The sequence below is a fragment of the Betta splendens genome, chromosome 16 (genome assembly GCF_900634795.4).
Source record: "Betta splendens chromosome 16, fBetSpl5.4, whole genome shotgun sequence".
NCBI classification, from domain to species: Eukaryota; Metazoa; Chordata; class Actinopteri; order Anabantiformes; family Osphronemidae; genus Betta; species Betta splendens.
This window is the reverse complement of record NC_040896.2, coordinates 8,368,419-8,391,544: the sequence shown is the minus strand read 5'-3', so window position 1 is coordinate 8,391,544 and position 23,126 is coordinate 8,368,419. Positions and strand designations below refer to the sequence as shown.

At 40.6% G+C, this 23,126-nt stretch overlaps 1 protein-coding gene and 1 long non-coding RNA gene across 4 annotated transcripts; one reads left to right on the top strand and one right to left on the bottom strand.

The window, feature by feature from the left end:
* Positions 1 to 887: 887 nt before the first annotated feature.
* On the bottom strand, positions 888 to 23,080 carry LOC129603110 (macrophage mannose receptor 1-like). 3 transcript variants are annotated; one of them, XM_055502906.1, is made up of 6 exons: positions 22,653 to 23,080; positions 22,319 to 22,363; positions 21,604 to 22,002; positions 20,674 to 21,012; positions 20,514 to 20,602; positions 19,840 to 20,301 (listed from the first exon to the last, which is right to left on the bottom strand). In XM_055502906.1, the coding sequence occupies exons 2-6, from the start codon at positions 22,350 to 22,352 to the stop codon at positions 20,188 to 20,190; spliced, it is 975 nt and encodes a 324-aa protein (XP_055358881.1). In that variant the 5' UTR covers positions 22,353 to 22,363; positions 22,653 to 23,080; the 3' UTR covers positions 19,840 to 20,187. The 3 variants fall into 3 exon arrangements, with proteins under 3 accessions (XP_055358880.1, XP_055358881.1, XP_055358879.1); XM_055502905.1 differs by lacking the exons at positions 19,840 to 20,301; positions 20,514 to 20,602; positions 22,653 to 23,080 and adding exons at positions 888 to 1,448; positions 1,646 to 1,734 and having other exon boundaries at positions 22,319 to 22,592; XM_055502904.1 differs by lacking the exon at positions 22,653 to 23,080 and having other exon boundaries at positions 22,319 to 22,589.
* LOC129603112 (uncharacterized) lies at positions 16,314 to 17,423 on the top strand. Its single transcript, XR_008692724.1, has 3 exons — positions 16,314 to 16,594; positions 16,804 to 16,929; positions 17,125 to 17,423. It is a non-coding gene; the product is annotated as an uncharacterized LOC129603112 (long non-coding RNA).
* Positions 23,081 to 23,126: the final 46 nt, after the last annotated feature.

The following is a 23,126-nucleotide window of genomic DNA, read 5'->3' as shown; positions in this document are numbered from 1 at the left end:
TTTCTGGTTTCCTCTTTCCGTACATATTTTGACATTTAGTCCCAAATACTTTCAGCTACAGAAAATAGGCACCTTTTTAGAGAATTGACTGCTTCCATCTTTCCAATATTTATATCAATAGTTTTCAGGATATTAAGCTTTTTTCCTCACCGAAATGAATGGGAAATCTGTTTTCACCCACCCTATGGGAGTTTATCACACTCAGCATTCAAATGGCAATGCACTTGTCAATTGGCAATTCAATATGCAATATCATCATTCAATTAGAAAATGCATTTTGCATTTGTCAATTCAATATTAAAAGTGGAAATTCATTACCAATTTTCATTCAATTCAATTTAAACTTTAAATAAAGTCTCAAAATTAAATTTCATATTGTCATGTTTTTTGTCGTCTTTATATTGAATTGTCAATTGCATTCTATTCCATTTGAATAAAGACTGAAAAAGCACTATAATATGATTTGTTAAATATGTAGCTACATTGAATTAAAATAATGTATTCTAAGCATATCAGTTGTCTGGTAGCCATGGAAAAGACCATGTTTGATAAAAACTTTTTCTAAAGCGACTGTACATTAATACCTGTTCTTTAAACCTTTGAATTCAAAACAATTTAACTGTAATATTCGACCTGTTGATACATTCAGCCATATTTCATCAAATTAAGCAAGTTCATTGTCAGCAGTTCTTCAAACTCAGCGATTAGTTTCAACTTTCCTTAATTTGAGATTTAACTGCTTCAGCTTTTTCTGCAGGTACATTCAGCTGTAATTCATGTTGCAGCAACTTTCAGCTATATTTTCAGCTGCTTAAAACCTAACACTTGTAAGCCTTAACTGTTTGCACATATTGAGCTTTGTTATCATGTATCCTATATGTTGTTTGTTTATAATATAAATGTTTATTTTGAAATTCAACTGCTTCAGTTTCTTTTGCAAATTTAAATTTACACAATTCCTATTCCTATTCAGATACATTTATTTATGCTTCAGGTACTTCCAGCAATGTTCGCAATGTTTCAGCAACTTTTAGGAAATCTTCAAGAGTACATACAGCATGACAGCATTCACCATGCATTTTCCTATGGAAATGCTTTATCTATTTAGCTTTGTATTCATGTACATCAGAACTACTTGTTTCATTTAGCACATCAGAGTCGTAAGATGGGACAGGCTCCAGATTGAGCAACTAGGATGAGTGACCTAAAGCGTACGGCACTTTCCCACAAATGCAACTGATAAATGTAATGATGTTTTGTTTTTCATTGTTTTATAACATTATAAAACAATGTTGTAGACAAAATATAGAGTAAAATGGAGCCTTTTTGTGTATTTATGAAAAATTGCAGGCTGAGGTTCTGCCAGTTTCTTGTTTGATTTTTTGGGGTTTAATGTTCCAGTGCAGATCAAACCCAGTCCATCCCTGAATGCTCAGCTTTGCACTTAGCTGTGGAAAGATTAGGAAAATGTCAGGACCGTTTTATGAAATGTCTTCCAGAGAAACAACATGCATTGATTTAAATCGTTAGAACAAACAACCTGGATGGATGAGAATCTTCACAGACATATAGTATTTCTGCAGCCCTGAGTACTATAGTACATCAACAAAGAAATGGTGAAATAATTAAACATAATTGGATCTACCTGCTGGAGGATCTGGGCATTAATGACTGAATTTGTAATGTCTGAATCAGTCTTGATCTTTATCCTCATCATGGTTTTCTGTTTTGAAACTAAAAATTCATACTGTTAAAAAAAAAATGTAAAATGTAACTCTAAAAAAAAGTATTCCTTTGAATATTACCTTGTTCACAGACAAAGGTCAAAACACTGCCACAATTGTAATCATCCCATTCATGTGTAGACATCATGTACCCACAGAACTCTACGTTGTTGTTGTTTGGGCTGATGTAATACCAGTTTCTGTAGGTGCTAGGAGAGTTGTCAGACCAGGTGTAAGACACTCGGTACAAACCAATCCAAACTAGTTGAGCTTGTGGTTTTACAGAATAGACGGCAGCATTGTCATCACTGTAGTCGATTGTAGTCAGGTCTGTGTAGTATTGTCTGCAATATGCTTGAGCAGAACTCCATGTGAAGTTGTTTGCGACAAACACATAGATTGTTTGATTTTGGTTTGTCACTGCAACAGAATAATATCATATATAACAATTATTACGTTAACTTTAGAGAATTTCAATTCAATTCAATTTTATTCATATAGTGGAAAATCACAAGGTTATCTCAAGGCACTTTACAAAATAAGGTTTAAGACCTTACACAACTAAACCCAACAAATCCCACAGAACGCCTTTAACTGTAATAATTACAATCACAATTTAACAGCATCAGTGGGGAGGAAGAACTCCCTCTCTAATGAGGAAGAAACCTCCAGCAGAACCAGACTGGATGTGGGCGGCCATCTGCCTCGACCGGGTGGGGTGAGGGGAGAGAGAGAGAAAAGCACAGCAACAACAGGGCACAGGCAGGATTTCTTAATCATTAGAATATACGGATAAATTACCTGCTGAGAATAAATGTGTCCACAATGACAAATAATTTTATATTTTGCTTTGCTGAAGAACTTTACTTTGTGCAGACAACTACTTGCACTTCACTGAAGTTACTGTTTACTGTTACTAGTTTTGTTGTTTAGATCTCTATTAAAATCACCATCAAAGTTCAGTTATTTATCTATTAAAGGAAAATAAACAAATAAAACATTTTCTTACCACTGTAACAAACAAAGGGATTTAATTGACCACAGATCACATCATTCCATTGTCCATTAGGATTCATTACCACGCAGGTTTCATGTCCACCATTATTGTTGGGTTGACCAGCTGACCAGTTTTTATAACCAGTTGGGCTTGTTTCACCAGTTGCTGACCACCTCCAGGAGTTGGACTCATTACCCATGTTATACATCCAGACGTTTGGGTCGTCATGCAGTCCTATCCACACTGGTGAATAGGCAAATGCAGGACTGCTCATGTCCTTTGAGCTTGTGATGGTTGCCAGGTCGTCATAGTTGGCTCTGCAGTACTGCTGAGCACCAGCCCAGGTCATTTGTTTGTTAACGTAGGTGTACGTACGCAAGGGGACCTGAGAGTAGGAGCTGAGGCTGCACCCTGAAGGGCAACGATGGAGTACGCACTGTATTTAGCACTTAGTGAGATCTTAGCATGAAATAACACACTTATTCTGCCAAAGATTTATAATAACTTAGACATAATTAGTTAATTTTGCACAGCATTAAGGCTCATTAGAATAAGAACTTATTATAAGATCAATAATTGCTCTTAATAAGTGTTGCCAATCCAGTTTATATAATGTAGAGGATTTCAGTTATAGGACATCAGACATTCAGTTCAGACATTTTATTACATTTCTGACATATAATTGTTATTTTACGTGAACTGAAAATCATAACACACATGTCTTACCTTAAATTGTGCAAGTAAAAGTTTTGCACTCACCAAAGAGGAGACTAATGATGGCACAGCGATTCATTGTGTAGTTTACTGCAAGCAAAACCAAACTACAACAGGAAAGTTTTGTTTTTTTCAGATAAGTTGTTTTCAGAACTTGTTCAATCAAAAAAGAAAATAGGAAAAAAAACATTCAGTCATTAAATTGGAAAAGTTGGACGCAAATCTTTTTAAGTTGCCTGAATGAACAAAACACATGCATTTTACAGCATTTTAACAGTTGCTTTTTCAGCTTGAAGCGATTAAATGACTTTCACCAAGTCATCAAACCAATGCCTGAAAACTTACAGGTTCACGCTTAATGTCATTTATTTGTATAAAACTGAAATGAACTGACAGGAGCTGACTGGTAGCTTTCATAACCTTCAGCAGAGCCCAGTCTAAAGTAACAGATAATTAAAGGTTTACTCACAAGTTCAGAATCCAGCTGTCAGGTGTTATAAGGTGAGACCTGAAGTGTCTGCAGTGAATCATGCAAAACAAGACTTTAGCCAGGTTTAGTTTGTAAAGTCAGAGTGGTTCCATGATTTTCATATGCAAAGCATTGTTCTGATGAAAGATGTCCTCTAATAGAGGTGAACAGTAAATTCGCAATTAACTATGGATTACTAATTGTTTATTAGTGAGATTACCTGCAAGGCCAATTTTGATAAACTAACCTTTGATAAAATATCACATTCACAGGTATTTAGTGTGAATCCTGCCATTTCAATCTTGTTACTTGTAAACACGTGTTGATATCATGTTGGGAGTCTAAAGCTTATTGAGCCTTATGATACAGTAGCTTTTGTTATTTTTACCCATCTCCCAGAGATTAATTTCCCCAATGTAGCATCACTAAAGTTCAATTATTATTATTATTATTAATTAAAAAAAATAATTCACGTTAGTACCATTGCTTTCTTTGGGATTGATTTCAAAGTTTGGTGCTTCATACTGTAAATGAATATACAAACTAAAGTCCTTTGTCCATTGGCTTGGTCAGAATTAGCTCTCCTTTTCTTTAACTACTTTTTGAATTTTGTTAGGGGTTTTTTTTATTTTGGTTTGTGGTAAAGCATTAATCGATCTGACAAACAGGCTTTTATATTTTGGGTTGTAATTATGTGTTGTCTTTACATCAAAGGAATTGCAAAAATGCATTCACTCATATGTTATATTATATGATGGTCGGGTAATGTAGAAATGAATGGATAACCTCTTTATGCATGAAGTGTCGCATTTTTACATGGGTGAAAAAGAAATTTCCAGATACCGATAAAAACATTGATAGTCAAGTACTGTATCAACATTTGAATTCTATAAATAATTACATAAAAGCACAGCTCAACAGTTGGATTTCTATGGTTTCAGGACTTTTCATTTTGATGCTATTGTACCTTTGAGTGTACTGTATGACATAAATGTGATGTTTTTCTTCATCTGTGATGCTTTTAAATTTAGTTTTCTTTAGTTTGTTTAGGTCTGTTAATTGAAAAATGGAGTCAGTTTGTGGATGGTTTTCTGCCTTTCCTTACAAGTTTTGTTGATCAGTATTCTACTACTATCTCTTGAAATTGACAAATATTCTGTTCTGTAAGAGAGGCTTAGGTTTCTATGCAGTGCACCTTAATGATTGATTTTGTTTGAATTAAGCTTGGCAATTTATTGTCAAAGTGAAATCTGAAAAGAAGAGTTGAATCATATTTTTCAGAAGCCTTGGCTTTAATTTATTTTATTAAGTTACAGGTGTAGATTACACTGAGTCTGTGTTGCTTCCCCCTGTCTTTAGGATCAGTTTTCCATTGAATCTTGAAATCAGTCCAACCCTAAATTGATAAAAGGACGCTTAGCTAAAAAATAAGAGAAACACATGTATTTATTTTTTTTTAATATATATATTTTTTTCTACAGGGGATAAAGAAGAAAATCGTTCTACCTGTTGGAGGATGCGATCATTAATGATGAGGCTGCTTATGTCAGCATTTGTCTGGATCTTCATCCTCACTGTGGTCTTGTAAAATAAACATTCAGAAGCACAATAGAGGGATGTAAAGCGAAATGTGACAAAATAGTCATTATTGTGTCTGATTCACATGTCAGTCTGAAGTTGCGGTTTTTAATCGGATGTTAACATTATCACACAGCTTTAATTTCCTCCTTTTGTTTCACCAGTTGCTGACCACTGCAAATCTGTGACCTAAACAAGTAATGTTAAATTTTGTTTGAGTTTATTTGGTTCAGAAATGAAGACAGTATTAAATAAACTACAAAGTCTTAAATTATTCTTCAGTATAATGTTGTTGTTTTTTTACTTAAACTCACCAGAGCAGAAGAAGAAATCAGAGTCTTTAGACAATTCATATCATATTATATTCATCCATCCATCCATTTTCATCCGCTTATCCGGGGCCGGGTCCCGGGGGCAGCAGTCTGAGCAGAGAGTTCCAGACTTCCTTCTCCCTGGACACTTCCTACAGCTCTTCCGGTGGGACCCCAAGACGTTCCCAGGCCAGCCAAGAGACGTAGTCTCTCCAGCGAGTCCTGGGTTCTCCTCGGGGCCTCCTACCGGTGGGACATGCCCGGAACACCTCCCCAGGGAGGCGTACAGGAGGCATCCGAACCAGATGCCTGAGCCACCTCAACTGGCTTCTCTCGATGTGGAGGAGCAGCGACTCTACTCCGAGCTCCTCCCGGGTGACAGAGCTCCTCACCTTATCTATAAGGGAGTGCCCAGCCACCCTGCGGAGGAAGCTCATTTCAGCCGCTTGTATCTGTGACCTTGCCCTTTCGGTCATGACCCAAAGCTCATGACCATAGGTGAGGGTAGGAACGTAGATTGACTGGTAAATTGAGAGCTTTGCCTTTTGGCTCAGCTCCCTCTTCACCACGACGGACTGATACACCGACCGCATTACTGCAGCCGCCGCACCGATTTGTCTGTCAAACTCACGCTCCTTCCTTCCCTCACTCGTGAACAAGACCCCAAGATGCTCACTACTCCTCCACTTGGGGCAGGAACTCTCCTCCAACCTGGAGAGAACCATGGCCTCAGATTTGGAGGAACTGATTCTCATCCCAGCCGCTTCACACTCAGCTGCAAACCGCACCAGCGCACGCTGGAGGTCCTGGCCCGATGAAGCCAACAGGACAACATCATCTGCAAAAAGCAGAGGCGCAATCCTGTGGTCCCCAAACCAGACCCCCTCCAGCCCCTGGCTGCACCTAGAACTTCTTTCCATAAACATAATGAACAGAACCGGTGACAAAGGGCAGCCCTGCCGAAGTCCAACATGCACCGGGAACAGGTCTGACTTATTGCTGGCAATGCGAACCAAGCTCCTGCTCCGGTTGTACAGAGACCGAACAGCCCTTAGCAAAGAGCCCTGGACTCCATTCTCCCGGAGCACCCACCACAGGATGTCTCGAGGGATGCGGTCGAATGCCTTCTCCAGATTCACAAAACACATGTAGACTGGTTGGGCAAACTCCCACAAACCCTCAAGCACCCTGCTGAGGGTATAAAGCTGGTCCAGCGTTCCACGACCAGGCCGAAAACCACATTGTTCCTCCTGTATCCGAGGTTCAATAATCGGCCGAATTCTCTTCTCCAGTACCCTGGCATAGACTTTCCCAGGGAGGCTGAGAAGTGTGATCCCCCTATAGTTGGAACACACTCTCCTGTCTCCCTTTTTGTGAAGAGGGACAACCACCCCGGTTGTCCAGTCCAGAGGAACTGTCCCCCTCGTCCACGCGATGTTGCAGAGGTGTGTCACCCAAGACAGCCCCACAACATCCAGAGACTTGAGGTACTCAGGACTCCTTCTTCAGCTTGATGGCATCACTTACCTCCGGCGCACCACCAGGTTCGGGGATTACCACCACGACAGGCACCGGAGACCCTGCGTACACAGCTCAGAACGTCCGTGTGACGATGGAGACGGAGAACATGCTCCACTCTGACTCTATGTCTCCAACCTCCCTCGGAATTTGGTCGAAGCTCTGTCTGACAGAGGGTTCAGCCAGGCGTTCCCAACAGACCCTAATGATACGTTTGGGCCTGCCAAGTCGTTCCAGCCTTCTTCCCTGCCAGCGGATCCTACTCACCACCAGGTGGTGATCAGATGACAGCTCAACCCCTCTCTTCACCTAATTATCCAAAACATAAGGCCGAAGGTCAGGTGAAACGAATACAAAGTCTATCATCGACCTCCAGGCCTAGGGTGTCCTGGTGCCATGTGCCATGGAAACCCTTTTGTTCGAACATGGTGTTTGTTATGGCCAGACTGTGTCTAGCACAGAAGTCCAATAACATAACACCATTCGGGTTCAGATCAGGGAGGCGTTCCTCCCAATCACGCCTCCCCAAGTATCACTGTCATTACCTATGTGGGCATTGAAATCTCCCAGAAGAACCGCAGGCAACTCCAGAGTAGAAGAGGGTCCAGCCCCTCTCAAGGAGTTGGGTTCCAGAGCCCAGGCTGTGTGTGGAGGTGAGCCCGACTATTTCTAGCCGGGACCACTCGACCTCCTGCACAAGCTCAGGCTCCTTTCCCCCTAGTGACTTGACATTCCATGTCCCAATAGCCAGATTGGTTATCCAGGGATTGGCTCGCCTAGGCTCCCGCCTTTGACTGCTGCCCAATTGTGGTGGAAATTTTCCATAAAGAAGTAGATGAGAGAGAGTTGTCCTTTTGTGCGATTTATTGAAATAATAAAGAAAATAAAAATAATGGGGAAAGCAAATAAAAAGCATGGATGTTGATCGTGCACATCAACAAACCAAAAACCAGCTGGGGAGATCATTGCACACACCACGAAGGTGTGATGCAAGAGCCCACGATCCTCAAGTTGCTTCTGCCTTTTAGCTTCTCTGTCCGACTAGGGTGGAATGTCTTTCTAACCCAATCAAATTACATGCACCATCTCCTCCCTGTCGCAGTGTGTGTGAAGATTTTTACTTTCTCACACCTGCATTGCTGACGTCCAACTATCTGTGAGAAAGGAGCACAGAGTCTCAACAGACAGAGACACAACTCCCCGACCTTGGGTTTGGGAGCTAGAGTTGAGAGTCTATCAGGCAGAGACAACCATTGAACAATCTAGGTGAAATGTCAAATGCATACAGTAAGACAAAACATAAGATATTAATTGCAGAACATAAGTCATAACTCGTATAATAACTGCATAGAAATAAGGAAGAGACATAGAAATAAGGAAGAGACAATTTTTGCCATAACACTCCCCCCTTTTGATTACACATTAATCAACCACTAAGAAGAAAAATTGTCAACATCACATTCTGTAATAATAAAAGATCCTTGCAAATGAAACAATAAGGGTATTAACTCATCAAGATTCAAAATACACCTTCACATAAAATGCAAGTAACTTAGGGACAAAAGGTTGGGAGCTGTTTTTGGTGGGTAGTTATACAAGAATAACCTCTGTATCGGCATGTGAAGAAAATGAGCCCATAATCATATTTGTATCAGATTATATTTTGTGATCAGATAGCCTAAGACCATCGTCAAAGTAATTTCGTGAATTAGAGTTGGGGTTTTTGAACATAGTGCATTGTGTCATTTGATACGAGAGTGTTGCTGAAGTCGCACGCATGATGAGACCTCTAACCAGTGGGATAACGCAAAAACCAAACAAGAGAATCACAGCCATCTCAATTATAAAGGAAACAGCTGTGGACATGAGAACAGATTTCCATTTTCCAGACATTTCGTCTAGCCAATTCCAAGAGGAAGAATCTATACCAGAGTTAGCTGAGACTCTGAAGGCCGTGTAGCGCCTTCGCCACAATACCATTAGAATCAGTGTTATTCAGGATGTAAGTACAACATGCCTCTCCAAACATAACACAAACGCCTCTTTTCTCTGCTAACAACGTGTCTACGGCCATTCAATTGTAATGTAATAAAGACAATTAATGTATGATAACCATAGGTTTCCGATGGGGTTCTGTATCATATAATCTTAAGATAGATTTCATGCTTTCGGATCTTTAATTGTACATTTGCGTCTAGAGCGAATAGGAGATTCAGGGATTTAACCACAATGATGATGCGTTTTGTCTCATAACCTCTGTCATCTGTAGATGAAGGATAAAAACTAATTGTAGCAGTGAATAAGTGATTGTGAGCAAATTAAACACCAAGTCAACTTTAGGATATTTAAACTCAGTGTTGTGAATTATGTGAAATTTTCTCATTCAAAAGTAGTGTGTAAAGTTACATAGAAACATCATATGATAAAGACAATAATCAGAGTAACAAAATAAGGTCTAACACAACATGGTTACAATTGATGTCTCGTAACAATCTGCTTCTTCTTATTGAACAGTAGCGTTAGATTGTTTCCAACCTGTGTGTTGAAGTATTGCCAGTTTGTTGGAGTTCTTCAGGTTGTGATCAGCTGATCACAGAGACACTTGGGATTCGTTATCACCGCCAGGTTTCCTCCCAATGTCGTCTGAGTCACTGTCACTCCCGTGATGTGAAGAGTCTACACGTCGTCCAGCGTCGGCAACTCAAGGCTGCTCGTGTGTGTGTTTTCTCAGGAGCGTGTGTGTAGATGTATGGTCTGATAGTGTGATTCACCGGCGCAGCTTCAGGCGGCGCTTGGCTCACACCTTTAGCTGAACGGTCAACGCAGCCTCGCCTCAGTGCGTGTGTGAGCACAGCGAGGGTCGTCCTTCTTAATTCTTTTCGTCAGTGGTGGTTTTCTCGTGTGGTGTAGATGGAGGGTCGTCTGTTGGATCCGGGACCTTCCTGGATGGAGTGGATCCAAGTCGCTCTTTCTGCAATCTTTACAGCCGTGTGGGTCCTCAGAAGGTCCTGGAAGGGGCCTCGCCACTGTTTGGAGTCCCAGTGCTTCCTGCGAAGCTCCTTAATGATCACCCAGTCTCCTGGTTGAATGATGTGATGGTCCTGTCGACTGTTTTCACCTGTTGGGAAATCTGAATTATGGGGAAAAGGTGTTTGGGCGGCACGGCTGCCATCAGGCCCAAACCAGACTCCATGGCTACAGGTGGAACCATTCGTCAGCCAGAGTCTGCGTTCCTGTGAGGTACAAAATGTTTAAAGCACAGGGAGATGAGGAAGGAAAGGATAGAGAGAGTTGGAGAGGGAACAAGGATCAGGAGAGGAAACGAGGATTAGGAGAGGGAGGGGTTGTTGGGCAGCGACCTTCGCAGCAGCGTCTGCAGCTGCATGTCGGCAGAAACAAAGTCGTCACTGATGGTGCGAGTCGGACAGTTACAAACAGCATTAGCTGTAGGCAGCAGGACAGCGTCCAGCAAAGCAGAACCTTATCATGATGTAAGATAGGTTTGCAATCAGACTTCAAAGCTTCCCATGCTTCCAAGGAGAACCAACGTGTGACAAGCATCTGTGGAGTCTGTAGATGGTAACAGACTCTCCTTCTGCTAGTTTACTAGCTTCAGTCAATGCGATCAACTCTGCAGCCTGAGCAGAGTAGTGTCTTAGCAAAGCGCCAGACTTCAAGACGACCTCTTGATAGTAATGTTCAGCATGTTGAGCAAGGTGGTGTTGCATCTAAGCCATCAGGCTGTAGAAAGATGTGATCTATTCCAAAAGAATCAAAGACACAGTATGAGCACAAAAGAACAGAAGTCGTACAACCTGATTTCTCATCCACTGTTTGAGTGAAAGCTCGCGTAGGGTCAGATCAGGGAGACCCAAAGTAGGAGCTAACTGAAGAGCAAGCATGAGGTCAGTGAACGTTGTTCAGCCTCAGATGTCCACGTGGGACAAGAAGTGGACGATGAAGACGTCTGCATCAGAACCCTGAGTGGGGCCTCAGAGACAGTAAAGTTAGGAACGAAAGTCCTACAATAAGAACAAAGACCTAGAAAAGACATAAGCTGTTTATACGTGCACGGTTTAGGCAGGTCTCAAATTGCTTTAACTCTGTTGGGTGAGATGGATTTGCCATCAGCTGTAATTACAATGACCCAGAAAATAACCTTTGTCTGAACAAAGTGTAATTTAGACAGGCTCTCTTTGTGGCCTGTAGCATCCAATGATTCAGTAGCTTAGTGGTGTCTGCAGTAACGCCATCTATGGCTTCCTTTAAGAGGGTGTTGTTGTTTACATGGTTTGTGGTCAGATTTAGGTGTGATGACCACTGGTTCACATCCTCTGATCGAACCTACATCATGTCTGTGTGTGAGCCACAGGGAAGCAGTGCTTCCTGTAAGGCTGAGTGTTGGGTCAGAGCGTCCTCTGAAATGAAAATAAAAACAAAAGCGTGTAATGTGTGTCATTGGAATGTGGAGGTACCAAGTTCACTGTTTGCTGCACATAACAGGCAAAATAAAAAAAAGTTTTCTAAAGTATGCAAAGTAGGTGAATACGTCACATGGGGTCAGAAGTCGTTCACCAGTCTCCACCCCGTTGACATCTGTTCACGAAAGGACCCACGTCCTGCATCTGTCTCCATCATGTTTTCACAGAGGGACGTGTGGAACTGTAAAATAAACATCAAAAATCTTTTTGTTCGTTAGTAAAAGAAATCGCAAGCGCAGACCTGTGTTCATCCCAAAAGAGGGAAGTTGAGGCCAGTTTGTCAGTGTGTGTGTGTGAAATCATAAACAAGCTGTGATGCAGCCTGTGTGAGGGCCTCAGTTACAGCCCCCCCTCAGCAGCCAATGATAAGAGCACAGCTGAGCTGAAGTTAACACCAACAAAAGAGGGATTATTTAGAATGTCTGTAGACGTGACCTGCACTCCGTCTGGAGTGGAAATCAATCAAATACCTAATTTACACATGAGATCTCTTCCTAAAAATTTAACTGGGCATAAGTTTGAAAGCAACAATAAATCTCAAGGTGTCTCGCTGTCAGATGTTGCATAAGACAGTGAAACAGTAAGTTTTTCTTTAATAGTCTGGTACGTACAGTAATTATTATTACTTCTCTCTAATAGTTCGTCTTCCCTTTAATAGTCATTAATATTCGGTTTCAGTCAGTTTCAGTCTTCCTATAGTCTGGTTTTGTTTTCCTACAGTCTGGTTTTGTTTTTCTACAGTCTGTTTTGTTTTTCTACAGTCTGGTTTTGTTTTTCTATAGTCTGGCCAGACAAACCTATAGTGTGCACAAGTATTTTTAGAAACATGAAGGATTTTATTACTGAATTTGTTGCAAGTTAAAATAGTTTAAACCCATCAAACTGCAAAGTCATGCAGCAGTTGTCGTTTAGCTGTTTGTCATCATTGTAAAATCACTCTGTGGGATTTTTTTTTTGAGCAGAAAGCGATTCTTCATTGCGAGCAGATAAGCATGAACATGAATTTGAGCGTGTATCAGCTGTAAGCGTGTTTCTTCATTGCGTGTATGAATGTGTGTGTGTTTGCGGTACCGTCTTGTACGTCACGTGAAAAGGAACCGTCACCTTCCTCCTTCCCCAACCATCAGTCTCATGTGAGCGCCAGTGGGTGAAGCCTTTCAATGGGACAGTTGTTCCTCGATGACAGACCTTTCCTGGATCCTCGGTTGCAGCTCTATTGGGCCGATCACGTCTGAAGCCTCTCCTGTTGTTTCAACCAGTGTCTGTGTCAGAGCACGTCTTCTCTGCTGTTGCTCTGTCCTTGTTTTCCTTTGCTGATTGTCATAAGCAGGTGTCTGTGTCAGACACACATGCTTGTAGTAGCTGGTTCATCTGATGAGCCCAGAACGTGATGGCTGCAGGCGTTGTGGAGTCTGTGAGGCGTCCATGCTGTGGTCTGTGTCCTCCAGCTGCTGTGGTGTCAGAGCTTCCACCCTGTTCTGGTTGTTGGTCGGCGCTTCTTCTCCTTCGGTTCTTCTGCTGATGGTGGGAAAGGAGTCCAGATCCGGATTTACCCTCATCGCGCTCAGTTCTGCATTAGGATAGAGAGCAGAAACAATGGGAGCATTTGCTCTTGACATGATATGTGTGTGTGTGGTGTATGTGTGTATAGTGGCGGTGTGTGAGCTTCCACAGAGTTGTTATCTTTTCTGCCAGCTACGTCACCACTCTCGTCCTTTCTCCCTCCTTTTGGCATTTCTCTTTTTGGCATTTCAGTCTTTCCCTGCGTTCTGATTTTTTAACCCAAATTTCAAGGCATCTGTTGTTTAATTCAATTTCCTCTAAGGTTTTAACTTTGATCGTTCTACTTCTGCGGAGCTGTTTCTCCTTTTCTTCTAATTTTTCTTTTAAAGCGTGTATGTCCTTCACACTGAGTGATCCACCTTCTTGAACCCATAAAGTTTTGTCCAGTCGTGAAGACATGACACGCACTCATCACCATATTTACGTCTCATTAATTTTGTAATGCTGCAGTCTGGTGGTGGAGACTTAGATCGCCCCGAACCCATCTTTCAGAGTCCCGGCGGTTTCCTGCCTTAGACTTTTTTGTGTTCCGGCCGGAACCTTTTTCGAAATTTCTCTTCCACGGACGTCTCCGTAGAAAGGGAACCGCTCAGATCAGCGACAGGGTTCTCGGAAGTGCTCCCTCACCGTCAGGCCCCTCTAAGACCCGGGTCCCTCGTATCTCAAAACCACTTCCCCCTGCAAACGCGCTCCGTATTTCAGAAGCCGTCTTTTATTTCTTCTATTTTAGATGTTTTCAGCCACATAGTCGTTTTAGAAATATTATCATCTCTAGTCCTAGTTATATTTTCTTTTGTCGTTGTTTTTAGTCTAGTTGCGGATGTTTTAGAATTAATTGTTATTTGCCTTACTTTCCCTAAACCAAATGATCACAGCCAAGTAAACCCGAATACCTGAAACCAATTTCAAACCCGTTTCTTTTTCTTTTTTTTTTCTCTTCAATAAGTCGCGACAAAACGGAATCTCTCTCACCGGGCCGGGTAGAGGTTTTGGGTTCGTTGGATCTCGTCAGAGGCGATCCAGACGGGTGAGCAGTCCTCCCAGCTCTGAATGTCTGTAGAGGTTTGGAGGCTGAGCGACCCTAGTCCTCAGGACTATCGTCCTTGGTCACACCGTCCAGACGACCTGCAGCGGATCCTGTTCGTGACGCCAATTTCTGTGGTGGAAATTTTCCATAAAGAAGTAGATGAGAGAGAGTTGTCCTTTTGTGCGATTTATTGAAATAATAAAGAAAATAAAAATAATGGGGAAAGCAAATAAAAAGCATGGATGTTGATCGTGCACATCAACAAACCAAAAACCAGCTGGGGAGATCAGTGCACACACCACGAAGGTGTGATGCAAAGAGCCCACGATCCTAAAGTTGCTTCTGCCTTTTAGCTTCTCTGTCCGACAAGGGTGGAATGTCTTTCTAACCCAATCAAATTACATGCACCATCTCCTCCCTGTCGCAGTGTGTGTGAAGATTTTTACTTTCTCACACCTGCATTGCTGACGTCCAACTATCTGTGAGAAAGGAGCACAGAGTCTCAACAGACAGAGACACAACTCCCCGACCTTGGGTTTGGGAGCTAGAGTTGAGAGTCTATCAGGCAGAGACAACCATTGAACAATCTAGGTGAAATGTCAAATGCATACAGTAAGACAAAACATAAGATATTAATTGCAGAACATAAGTCATAAATCATATAATAACTGCATAGAAATAAGGAAGAGACATAGAAATAAGGAAGAGACAATTTTTGCCATAACACCAATCCACTTTGCACCGGCCCCCTACGGTTCCTCCTGCGGATGGTGGATCCACTTGACCACTTGAGGACCGCCCCACGTCGCTCTTTCGGGCCACCAGGCGCTCGCATACGAGAACCAATCTGGGCCTGGCTCCAGGGTGGGGCCACAGCTGCGCCATACCGAGCGACGTCTCTGGCCTTAGTCGTCTGCCTTTCATAGGGGGGTTTGTGAACCGCTCTTAGTCTGGCCCGTTGCCCAGGACCTGTTTGCTTGGGAGACCCTACCAGGGGCATTTAGCCCCCGACAACATAGCTCCCGGGGTCATTCGGGCACACAAACTCCTCCACCACGATAAGACGGCGGTTCAAGGAGGAGGAGGATCATATTCATTCATATCATAAATTAAGAAAAGGCCTCGGCAGCTTGGCCCCGCCCCCTCACAACCTGGCTCCGCCCCCCTCAGCCTGAATGTTGCTGGGGCAGGTACAGAGAAAACCAGGAAGCACTAGTTGTAGTCTGTGGGCACACAGAAATTTGCCAGGACAGCTGAAAATGATGTATTTTACATTATCCTCAGCTGCTCTGGAGAATTGATGCAGGGGAATAAATGAGAATTTCACATAGAAAATGAGTGTTCCTTCATTATTACATAATACTCAACGTATTTTTGATCAACCCCCATTGAACGTTGTAAGTTAAGTAGCTATCAGCTCATCCAGCTTGTGCCTGTTTATAAGCAGTTTTTTTTGCAAAAAGAAATTGTTGCAGTAGTTTAACATGAGCACATAAAACATTATTTCATAAACAGAGTGTAATGTTTTTCCTTGTTTAACTACACGTCAGGCACAGTTTATCAGATTTTTACATTCAACAAATGACGTGCTGCTACTGTTTCTACCTACTGTATGAGCACAAGATTTGTACGCTGCTGCTGGAGACTTTCCAAGAAGCAGAAATGAATAACAGTTTGCACACAGACATAAATTCATGTCGCTTTCTGCACCATATTACATAAAATTCTTCACGCACCAACCTTAAAGGTGCCTGCACATGCAAAATTTACTTTTTGGACATTCTGGTACGTTTATTTGACTCCCTGGGTCACGTTAAGACACTCCTGGTATGTTAGAAGTACGCCCCCTACTTATTCACATTTTTGAGAGTTTATCCAATCCGGTTCAAGAACCATCGTTTCAAATTTGACGGACTGGGTACATCTGCATTCACTTGACCACTCACAGAACCTGTGAGTAGACCTGTGCATTTGGGTTATGGCAAGTTCTATCTAAGTCTAACATGTATGTCGTGACTGTCTTCTCGTATGTGTTGCTTATCTACTCAGCTACTGTAGCTGTAAATGTGAAAATGTTTTTTTATTTTATGATACAGGCTGATGCATCCCAGCTACCGAAACGCAAGGAGGTTGCTTCTCAAACTGATGCCACTGCAGACTGTGGACACACGGCTACCTTGTAGAAGAGTTGTTGCTCACCTCAGGAGCAAAGGTATGTACGTTTAACAACAGTATGATCCTTTGTTGGCCAATAGGCAGTTTTATTTCACGGAGATTTTGGATTTCACATTTAAGTAGTTGTAGTATTCATAATCTGATCTATATTACTGTCTATGTATTTACTCTGTATGCAGTTGGTCAACTTATTTTGATATTTTAGCCTGGTGACAGGTAATTTGTAATTCTCGTGTTATGGTGCAGATTATGTGGAAAATGTGATGGAGACCATCTTCAATAAAGTCCTGCTGGACCCAGGTTGTTATATGGAGGACCCTATTAACATCCCTGTCCCACTGGCCCTTTGAGCAGAATTTAAGCAACCTGACAGTAAGGAGGTCATTAATGTCATGCAAAGATTTAACAAACCAGCACTATAAAATAAGTTGAAAACGTGTTTGCTCCAAACACCATTAAAACTGATCTAACTACCTCTATATATTGTTTACATTTGTGAGGGTTGTGAGATACATAGGAAATACTGGACATTTCATTAATCTGCTATTCTATTCTCTATACCTACAGCAGCTGCACTGCTTCCGATGTCTTCCAAAACGTGATGAGCAGAACAAAGATCCTCACATCTCCCCAGTCAACTGCCCATGACTGTACCTGTTCCACTCCAGAAACTATGCTTTCAACATAACTATGAATCCTACCCGTTCATTTTGTGGTCTGCAAATTTAACTGTGAAGGTAACTTATCCAGCATTATAGTGCTGGTGCATTGGTTAACAATAAAGTTGGCTTTGACTATTGCTGTTTCACTGAACTATTTTTCTATGAGGGAAAACAGACAAATGTTTTATAATATTACAACTTTTATTGAGGTATTGCCACAAAAACAATAGTTTAGGTATTTCACAGGTGGTCTGAGTCCAAAATAGATGCCTTGTCCCTCAGGAAACACTGCCCTGATCCAGACCAGGGAAGATGGAATGACAACTTGGACTCTTCACCCTAGAAGTGCCCAGCACCAGCTGACAAGACTTCTAGGCTAAATACCTGCAACAACTACACACATACATAGTACAGTCAAATTTATGAAGAAAAACTACAAACTACATTTCTATTAGTTATATATTAGCAGTTGATATATCATACACCTTACTAAAAGCAATTAAAAATATATTAGGTCAATATGTATTTAGAACCAAAACTATGTTTGTAAACCAGAGTTCCCAGGAATATGATTAATTTGTAAATAGTAAAATGCTCTAAAATTTTCTAATTTCAGAGATACTGATTTATTCCATGCATGTGAAATTGTCTATTATACCGATATTAAATTTGTTCTGTAATGAATAAACATTCAATCATACTGGCTCCAGTCCTGGATCATCAACCATACATGACAGTAGGTTTGGCAACTGGTTCATGCGTCTTGAGGTAAGATTTATCAAAATTTTAATTTAATTAATTAATAAAAGTAATAAACACATGCAATATTTTGACAGCAACAGTTGCTGTCACACCATGCCTCTGTACAGTAAGCATTCACCGTTCCCACATTGGCACTTAATTACAGACAAATACGGCGAAAAATAAGCTGCAGCTGAAGACTCCATTATGGAAACATTATTTTCTCACAGCAGCAGCACGAGAAAGAAAAAAAACACGTAAAAATGAGTTTATATTAGTTTATCCAGCTATGCTCCCAAACAAGCTGTAGTCGTGTTATGAATATTCTGTTGTATTAATTCAGGCTGCTAATTTGCAACCATTATTGTTAGCGTTAGCGGCTAATCAAGTTGCGTATTATATAAATCAAATTAAATTAAACGTGAATCTGCCAGTTGGACGTACTTTGCGCCAGTCGAAGTGTAACCACTTCAACAGCCTCCCATTCGACTTCAGAGTCAGATTTTGGATCAAACGTATGGTTGAACTTCACTACGAGGACGAGTTAGCCAGTTTCGCTGTTACAGTGGATTCAGTGACCGTGACTTTTTATTCCCGCGGCGGATCACGGCTATGCGCTTCCTCAAAGGGGTGCGGCGATCACTCCGCTTGCGCGTTGTGGACGAGAGCTTAAAACAGACATTTTCAGAAGGGGCCGCGTGGGCGATCTACAGCGCTTTTTGGCATGAAAAGTTACAGACAGCTTACTGAGACATCAAGGTCCAATTCTTCAGCATTGTGTAGCATGAAAAAAGTGTGTGCATGGACCTTTAAATAAAAATAAATGTCCATTCTTGCACTAGTTATTTACATCAGGATCTCATGTTCAGTTGCTATGCCTGCTGTCATCTATGTTGTCCTTTATATTCATCATACAATATCATGCAAAGTACACATTGCATTTTGCCAACACAGTGTAGTGTGTTGCCTGTGTTACATTCTGCAGTAACATAAAAGATATTAGATTAAAGCTATAACTTCATATGAATTTTCATATATATATTTTATATATATTATATATCTACTGTTTTATGTAAGGAAGCACTAGAGAAGTTTGTCCTGGTTGACACTGATTTGTTTAGTAGTGTAATATCACAGTTAAAACCAGCTACTTGCTTTTTAGTTCTCTGAGATGCAGTCGTTGGTACAGAGAGAAGAGCAGTGGGGAAAGGACATAACAGCATAGCTATGAAAGCCAGTGCTTACGCTGGCATGTCTACTGATGACCCCAGACCTATTGACATACTGTTAAAATGTGTCATAAAGTATATGACAGCATGGATGTCAGAGAACTTTCTTAAACTCAAACAGGAAAAAACTGAAGTCTTGGTCCTACAACAAAGAGAGCGAGATTAATGTCAAAACTTTAAAGGTTTTAGTTAAACCCCAGTACAAGGTGTAAAATGCGTAAAATACCTGATCTTAATTTTGAACCACATATCAAGGCCATGAGCAAAAATGCATTCTACCACGTTAAAAACATTGCCAGAGTTCGCCTATTTCTATTTCATCAAATTAGGCAAAAGTGTGTTTCAACTTTTCTTAATTTAAGATTTAACTGCTTCAGTTTCTTCTGCAGCTACATTCAGCTGTAATTTACGTTGCAGCAACCAAACACCTGTAAGCCTTAACTGTGTGCTCATATTCAGCTTTGTTTTTATCATTTCAGCAAAATGTTACATATTTCATTCATTTTTTAGCAGTTTGTGAGGAAACAATTACAGTAGCAAATTTTTAAGCTATGTTCAATTTGAAATTCAACTGCTTCAACTTCTTCTGCAAATAAAAAATTTAAATAACTCCTGATTCTTTTCAGATACATTTATTTATGCTTCAGGTACTTCCAGCTATGTTCACAATGTTTCAGCAACTTTTAGGAATTCTTCAAAAGTACATACAGCATGACAGCATTCACCATGCATTTTCCTATGAAAATGCTTTATCTATTAAGCTTTGTATTCCTGTACATCAGAACTACTTGTTTCATTTAGCACATCAGAGTCGTAAGCTGGGACAGGCTCCAGAATGAGCAACTAAGATGAGTGACCTAAAGCGTACCGCACTTTCACACAAATGCAACTGATAAATGTAATGATGTTTTGTTTTTCATTGTTTTATAACATTATAAAACAATGTTGTAGACATTGTTGTACTAGTAGTAGTAGTAAAATGCAGCCTTTGTGTGTATTTATGAAAAATTGCAGGCTGAGGTTCTGCCAGTTTCTTGTTTGATTTTTTGGGGTTTAATGTTCCAGTGCAGATCAAACCCAGTCCATCCCTGAATGCTCAGCTTTGCACCGAGCTGTGGAAAGATTAGGAAAATGTCAGGACCGTTTTATGAAATGTCTTCCAGAGAAACAACATGCAATGATTTAAATCGTTAGAACAAACAACCTGGATGGATGAGAACCTCACAGACATACAGTATTTCTGCAGCCTATGTACTGTTGGAGTTTTCTGTAACAACATCTTCCACAAATATATGGTGAAGTAATTAAACATAATTGGATCTACCTGCTGGAGGATCTGGGCATTAATGACTGAATTTGTAAGGTCTGCATCAGTCTTGATCTTCATCCTCATCATGGTTTTCTGTTTTGAAACTGAAAATGTATACTGTTAAAAAACTGTAAAATGTAACTCTAAAAATGAAAGGTGTACCTTTGAATATTACCTCGTTCACAGACAAAGTTGAAAGCACTGCCACAAGGGGAATCATCCCAATTATTTATAGACATTAACGCACAGAACTCTGCAAATTTGTAGTTGTTTGGGCTGAGGTAATACCAGCTTCTGTAGGTGCTAGGAGAGTTGTCAGACCAGGTGTAAGACACTCGGTACAAACCGATCCAAACTAGTTGAGCTTGTGGTTTTGCAGAATAGACGGCAGCATTGTCATCACTGTAGTTGATTGTAGTCAGGTCTGTGTAGTATTGTCTGCAATATGCTTGAGCAGAATTCCATGTGAAGTTGTTTGCGATGAACACGTACATTGTTTGATTTTGGTTTGTCACTGCAACAGAATAATTTCATATAAAGCAATTATTACATTACAGAATTTCAATTCTAATAAATTGTATTCATGTAGTGGGAAATCACAACAAGGTTATCTCAGGGCACTTTACAAGATAAGGTTTAAGACCTTACACAACTAAACCCAACACATCCCACATACAGCAAGCCTTTAATCGTAATAATTAAAATTTAACAGCATCAGTGGAGAGGAAAAACTCCCTCTCTAATGAGGAAGAAACCTCCAGCAGAACCAGGCTGGATGTGGGCGGCCATCTGCCTCGACCGGGTGGGGTGAGGGGAGAGAGAGAGAAAAGCACAGCAACAACAGGGCACAGGCAGGATTTCTTAATTATTACAGTATAAGGATCAATTACCTGCTGAGAATGAATGCGTCCACAATGATAAGAAATTTTATATTTTGCTTTGCTGAAGAACTGTACTTTGTGTAGAAAACTACTTACACTTCACTGAAGTGTCTGTTTACTGTTTAACATGATAGATTTGTTGTTTAGATCTCTATTAAAATCACCAACAAAGTTCAGTTATTTATCTATTAAAGGAAAATACACAAAAAAAAACATTTTCTTACCATTGTAACAAACAAATGGATTTAATTGAGCACAGATCACATCATCCCATTGTCCATTAGGATTCATTACCACGCAGGTTTCATGTCCATCTTTATTGTTGGGTTGACCAGCTGACCAGTTTTTATAACCAGTTGGGCTTGTTTCACCAGTTGCTGACCACCTCCAGGAGTTGGACTCATTACCCATGTTATACATCCAGGCGTTTGGGTCGTCATGCAGTCCTATCCACACTTGTGAATAGGCAAATGCAGGACTGCTCATTTCCTTTGAACTTGTGATTGTTGCCAGGTCGTCATAGTTGGCTCTGCAGTACTGCTGAGCACCAGCCCAGGTCATTTGTTTGTTAACGTAGGTGTACGTACGCAGGGGGACCTGAGAGTAGGAGCTGAGGCTGCACCCTGAAGGGCAACGATAGAGTACGCACTGTATTTAGCACTTAGTGAGATCTTAGCATGAAATAACACACTTATTCTGCCAAAGATTCATAATAACTAAGTTAATTATGCACAGCATTAAGGCTCATTAGAATAAGAACTTATTATAAGATCAATAATTGATCTTAATAGTTGTTGCCAATCCAGTTTATATACTGTAGATGAAAAATATTCAGACATTTGATTATGCTTTTGTCATATAATTGTTATTTTACGTAAACCGAAAATCATAACACACATTTCTTACCTTAAATTGTGCAAGTAACAGTTTTGCACTTACCAAAGAGGAGACTAATGATCACATAGTGCTTCATTGTGTAGTTTACTGCAAGCAAAACCAACCATATGGTCAAACTACAACAGGAAATATTTTTAAATTGCCTAAATGAACAAAACACGTGCATTTTACAGCATTTTAACAGTTGCTTTTTCAGCTTGAAGTGATTAAATGACTTTCACCAAGTCATCAAACCAATGCCTGAGAACTTACAGGTTCACACTTAATGTCATTTATTTGTATAAAACTGAAATGAACTGACAGGAGCTGACTGGTAGCTTTCATAACCTTCAGCAGAGCCCAGTCTAAAGTAACAGATAATTAAAGGTTTACTCACAAGTTCAGAATCCAGCTGTCAGGTGTTATAAGGTGAGACCTGAAGTGTCTGCAGTGAATCATGCAAAAGCAGACTTTTGCCAGGTTTTGTTTGTAAAGTCAGAGTGGTTCCATGATTTTCATATGCAAAGCATTGTTTTGATGAAAGATGTCCTCTAATAGAGGTGAACAGTAAATTCACAATTAACTATGGATGGATAGTTTATTGGTGATATTACCTGCAAGGCCAATTCTGATAAACTAACCTTTGATAAAATATCACATTCACAGGTATTTAGTGTGAATCCTGCCATTTCAATCTTGTTACTTGTAAACACATGGTGACATCATGTTGGGAGTCTAAGTTTGTTGTTTGTTTAGGTCTGTTAATTGAACAAAGGAGTTAGTTTGTGGATGGTTTGCTGCCTTTTCTTACAGGTTTTGATGATCAGTATTTTACTGTATCATTGACATTGACAAACATTCTGTTCAGTAA

Coding starts and splice junctions, on each gene's coding strand:
- LOC129603110 (XM_055502905.1), bottom strand. CDS start 22,442: ATGCACGTGTTTTGTTCATTTAGGCAATTTAAAAATATTTCCTGTTGT. Junction 22,003..22,318: donor GATCATTAGTCTCCTCTTTG/GTAAGTGCAAAA, acceptor GTTGCCCTTCAG/GGTGCAGCCTCAGCTCCTAC. Junction 21,013..21,603: donor TCCATTTGTTTGTTACAATG/GTAAGAAAATGT, acceptor ATTCTGTTGCAG/TGACAAACCAAAATCAAACA.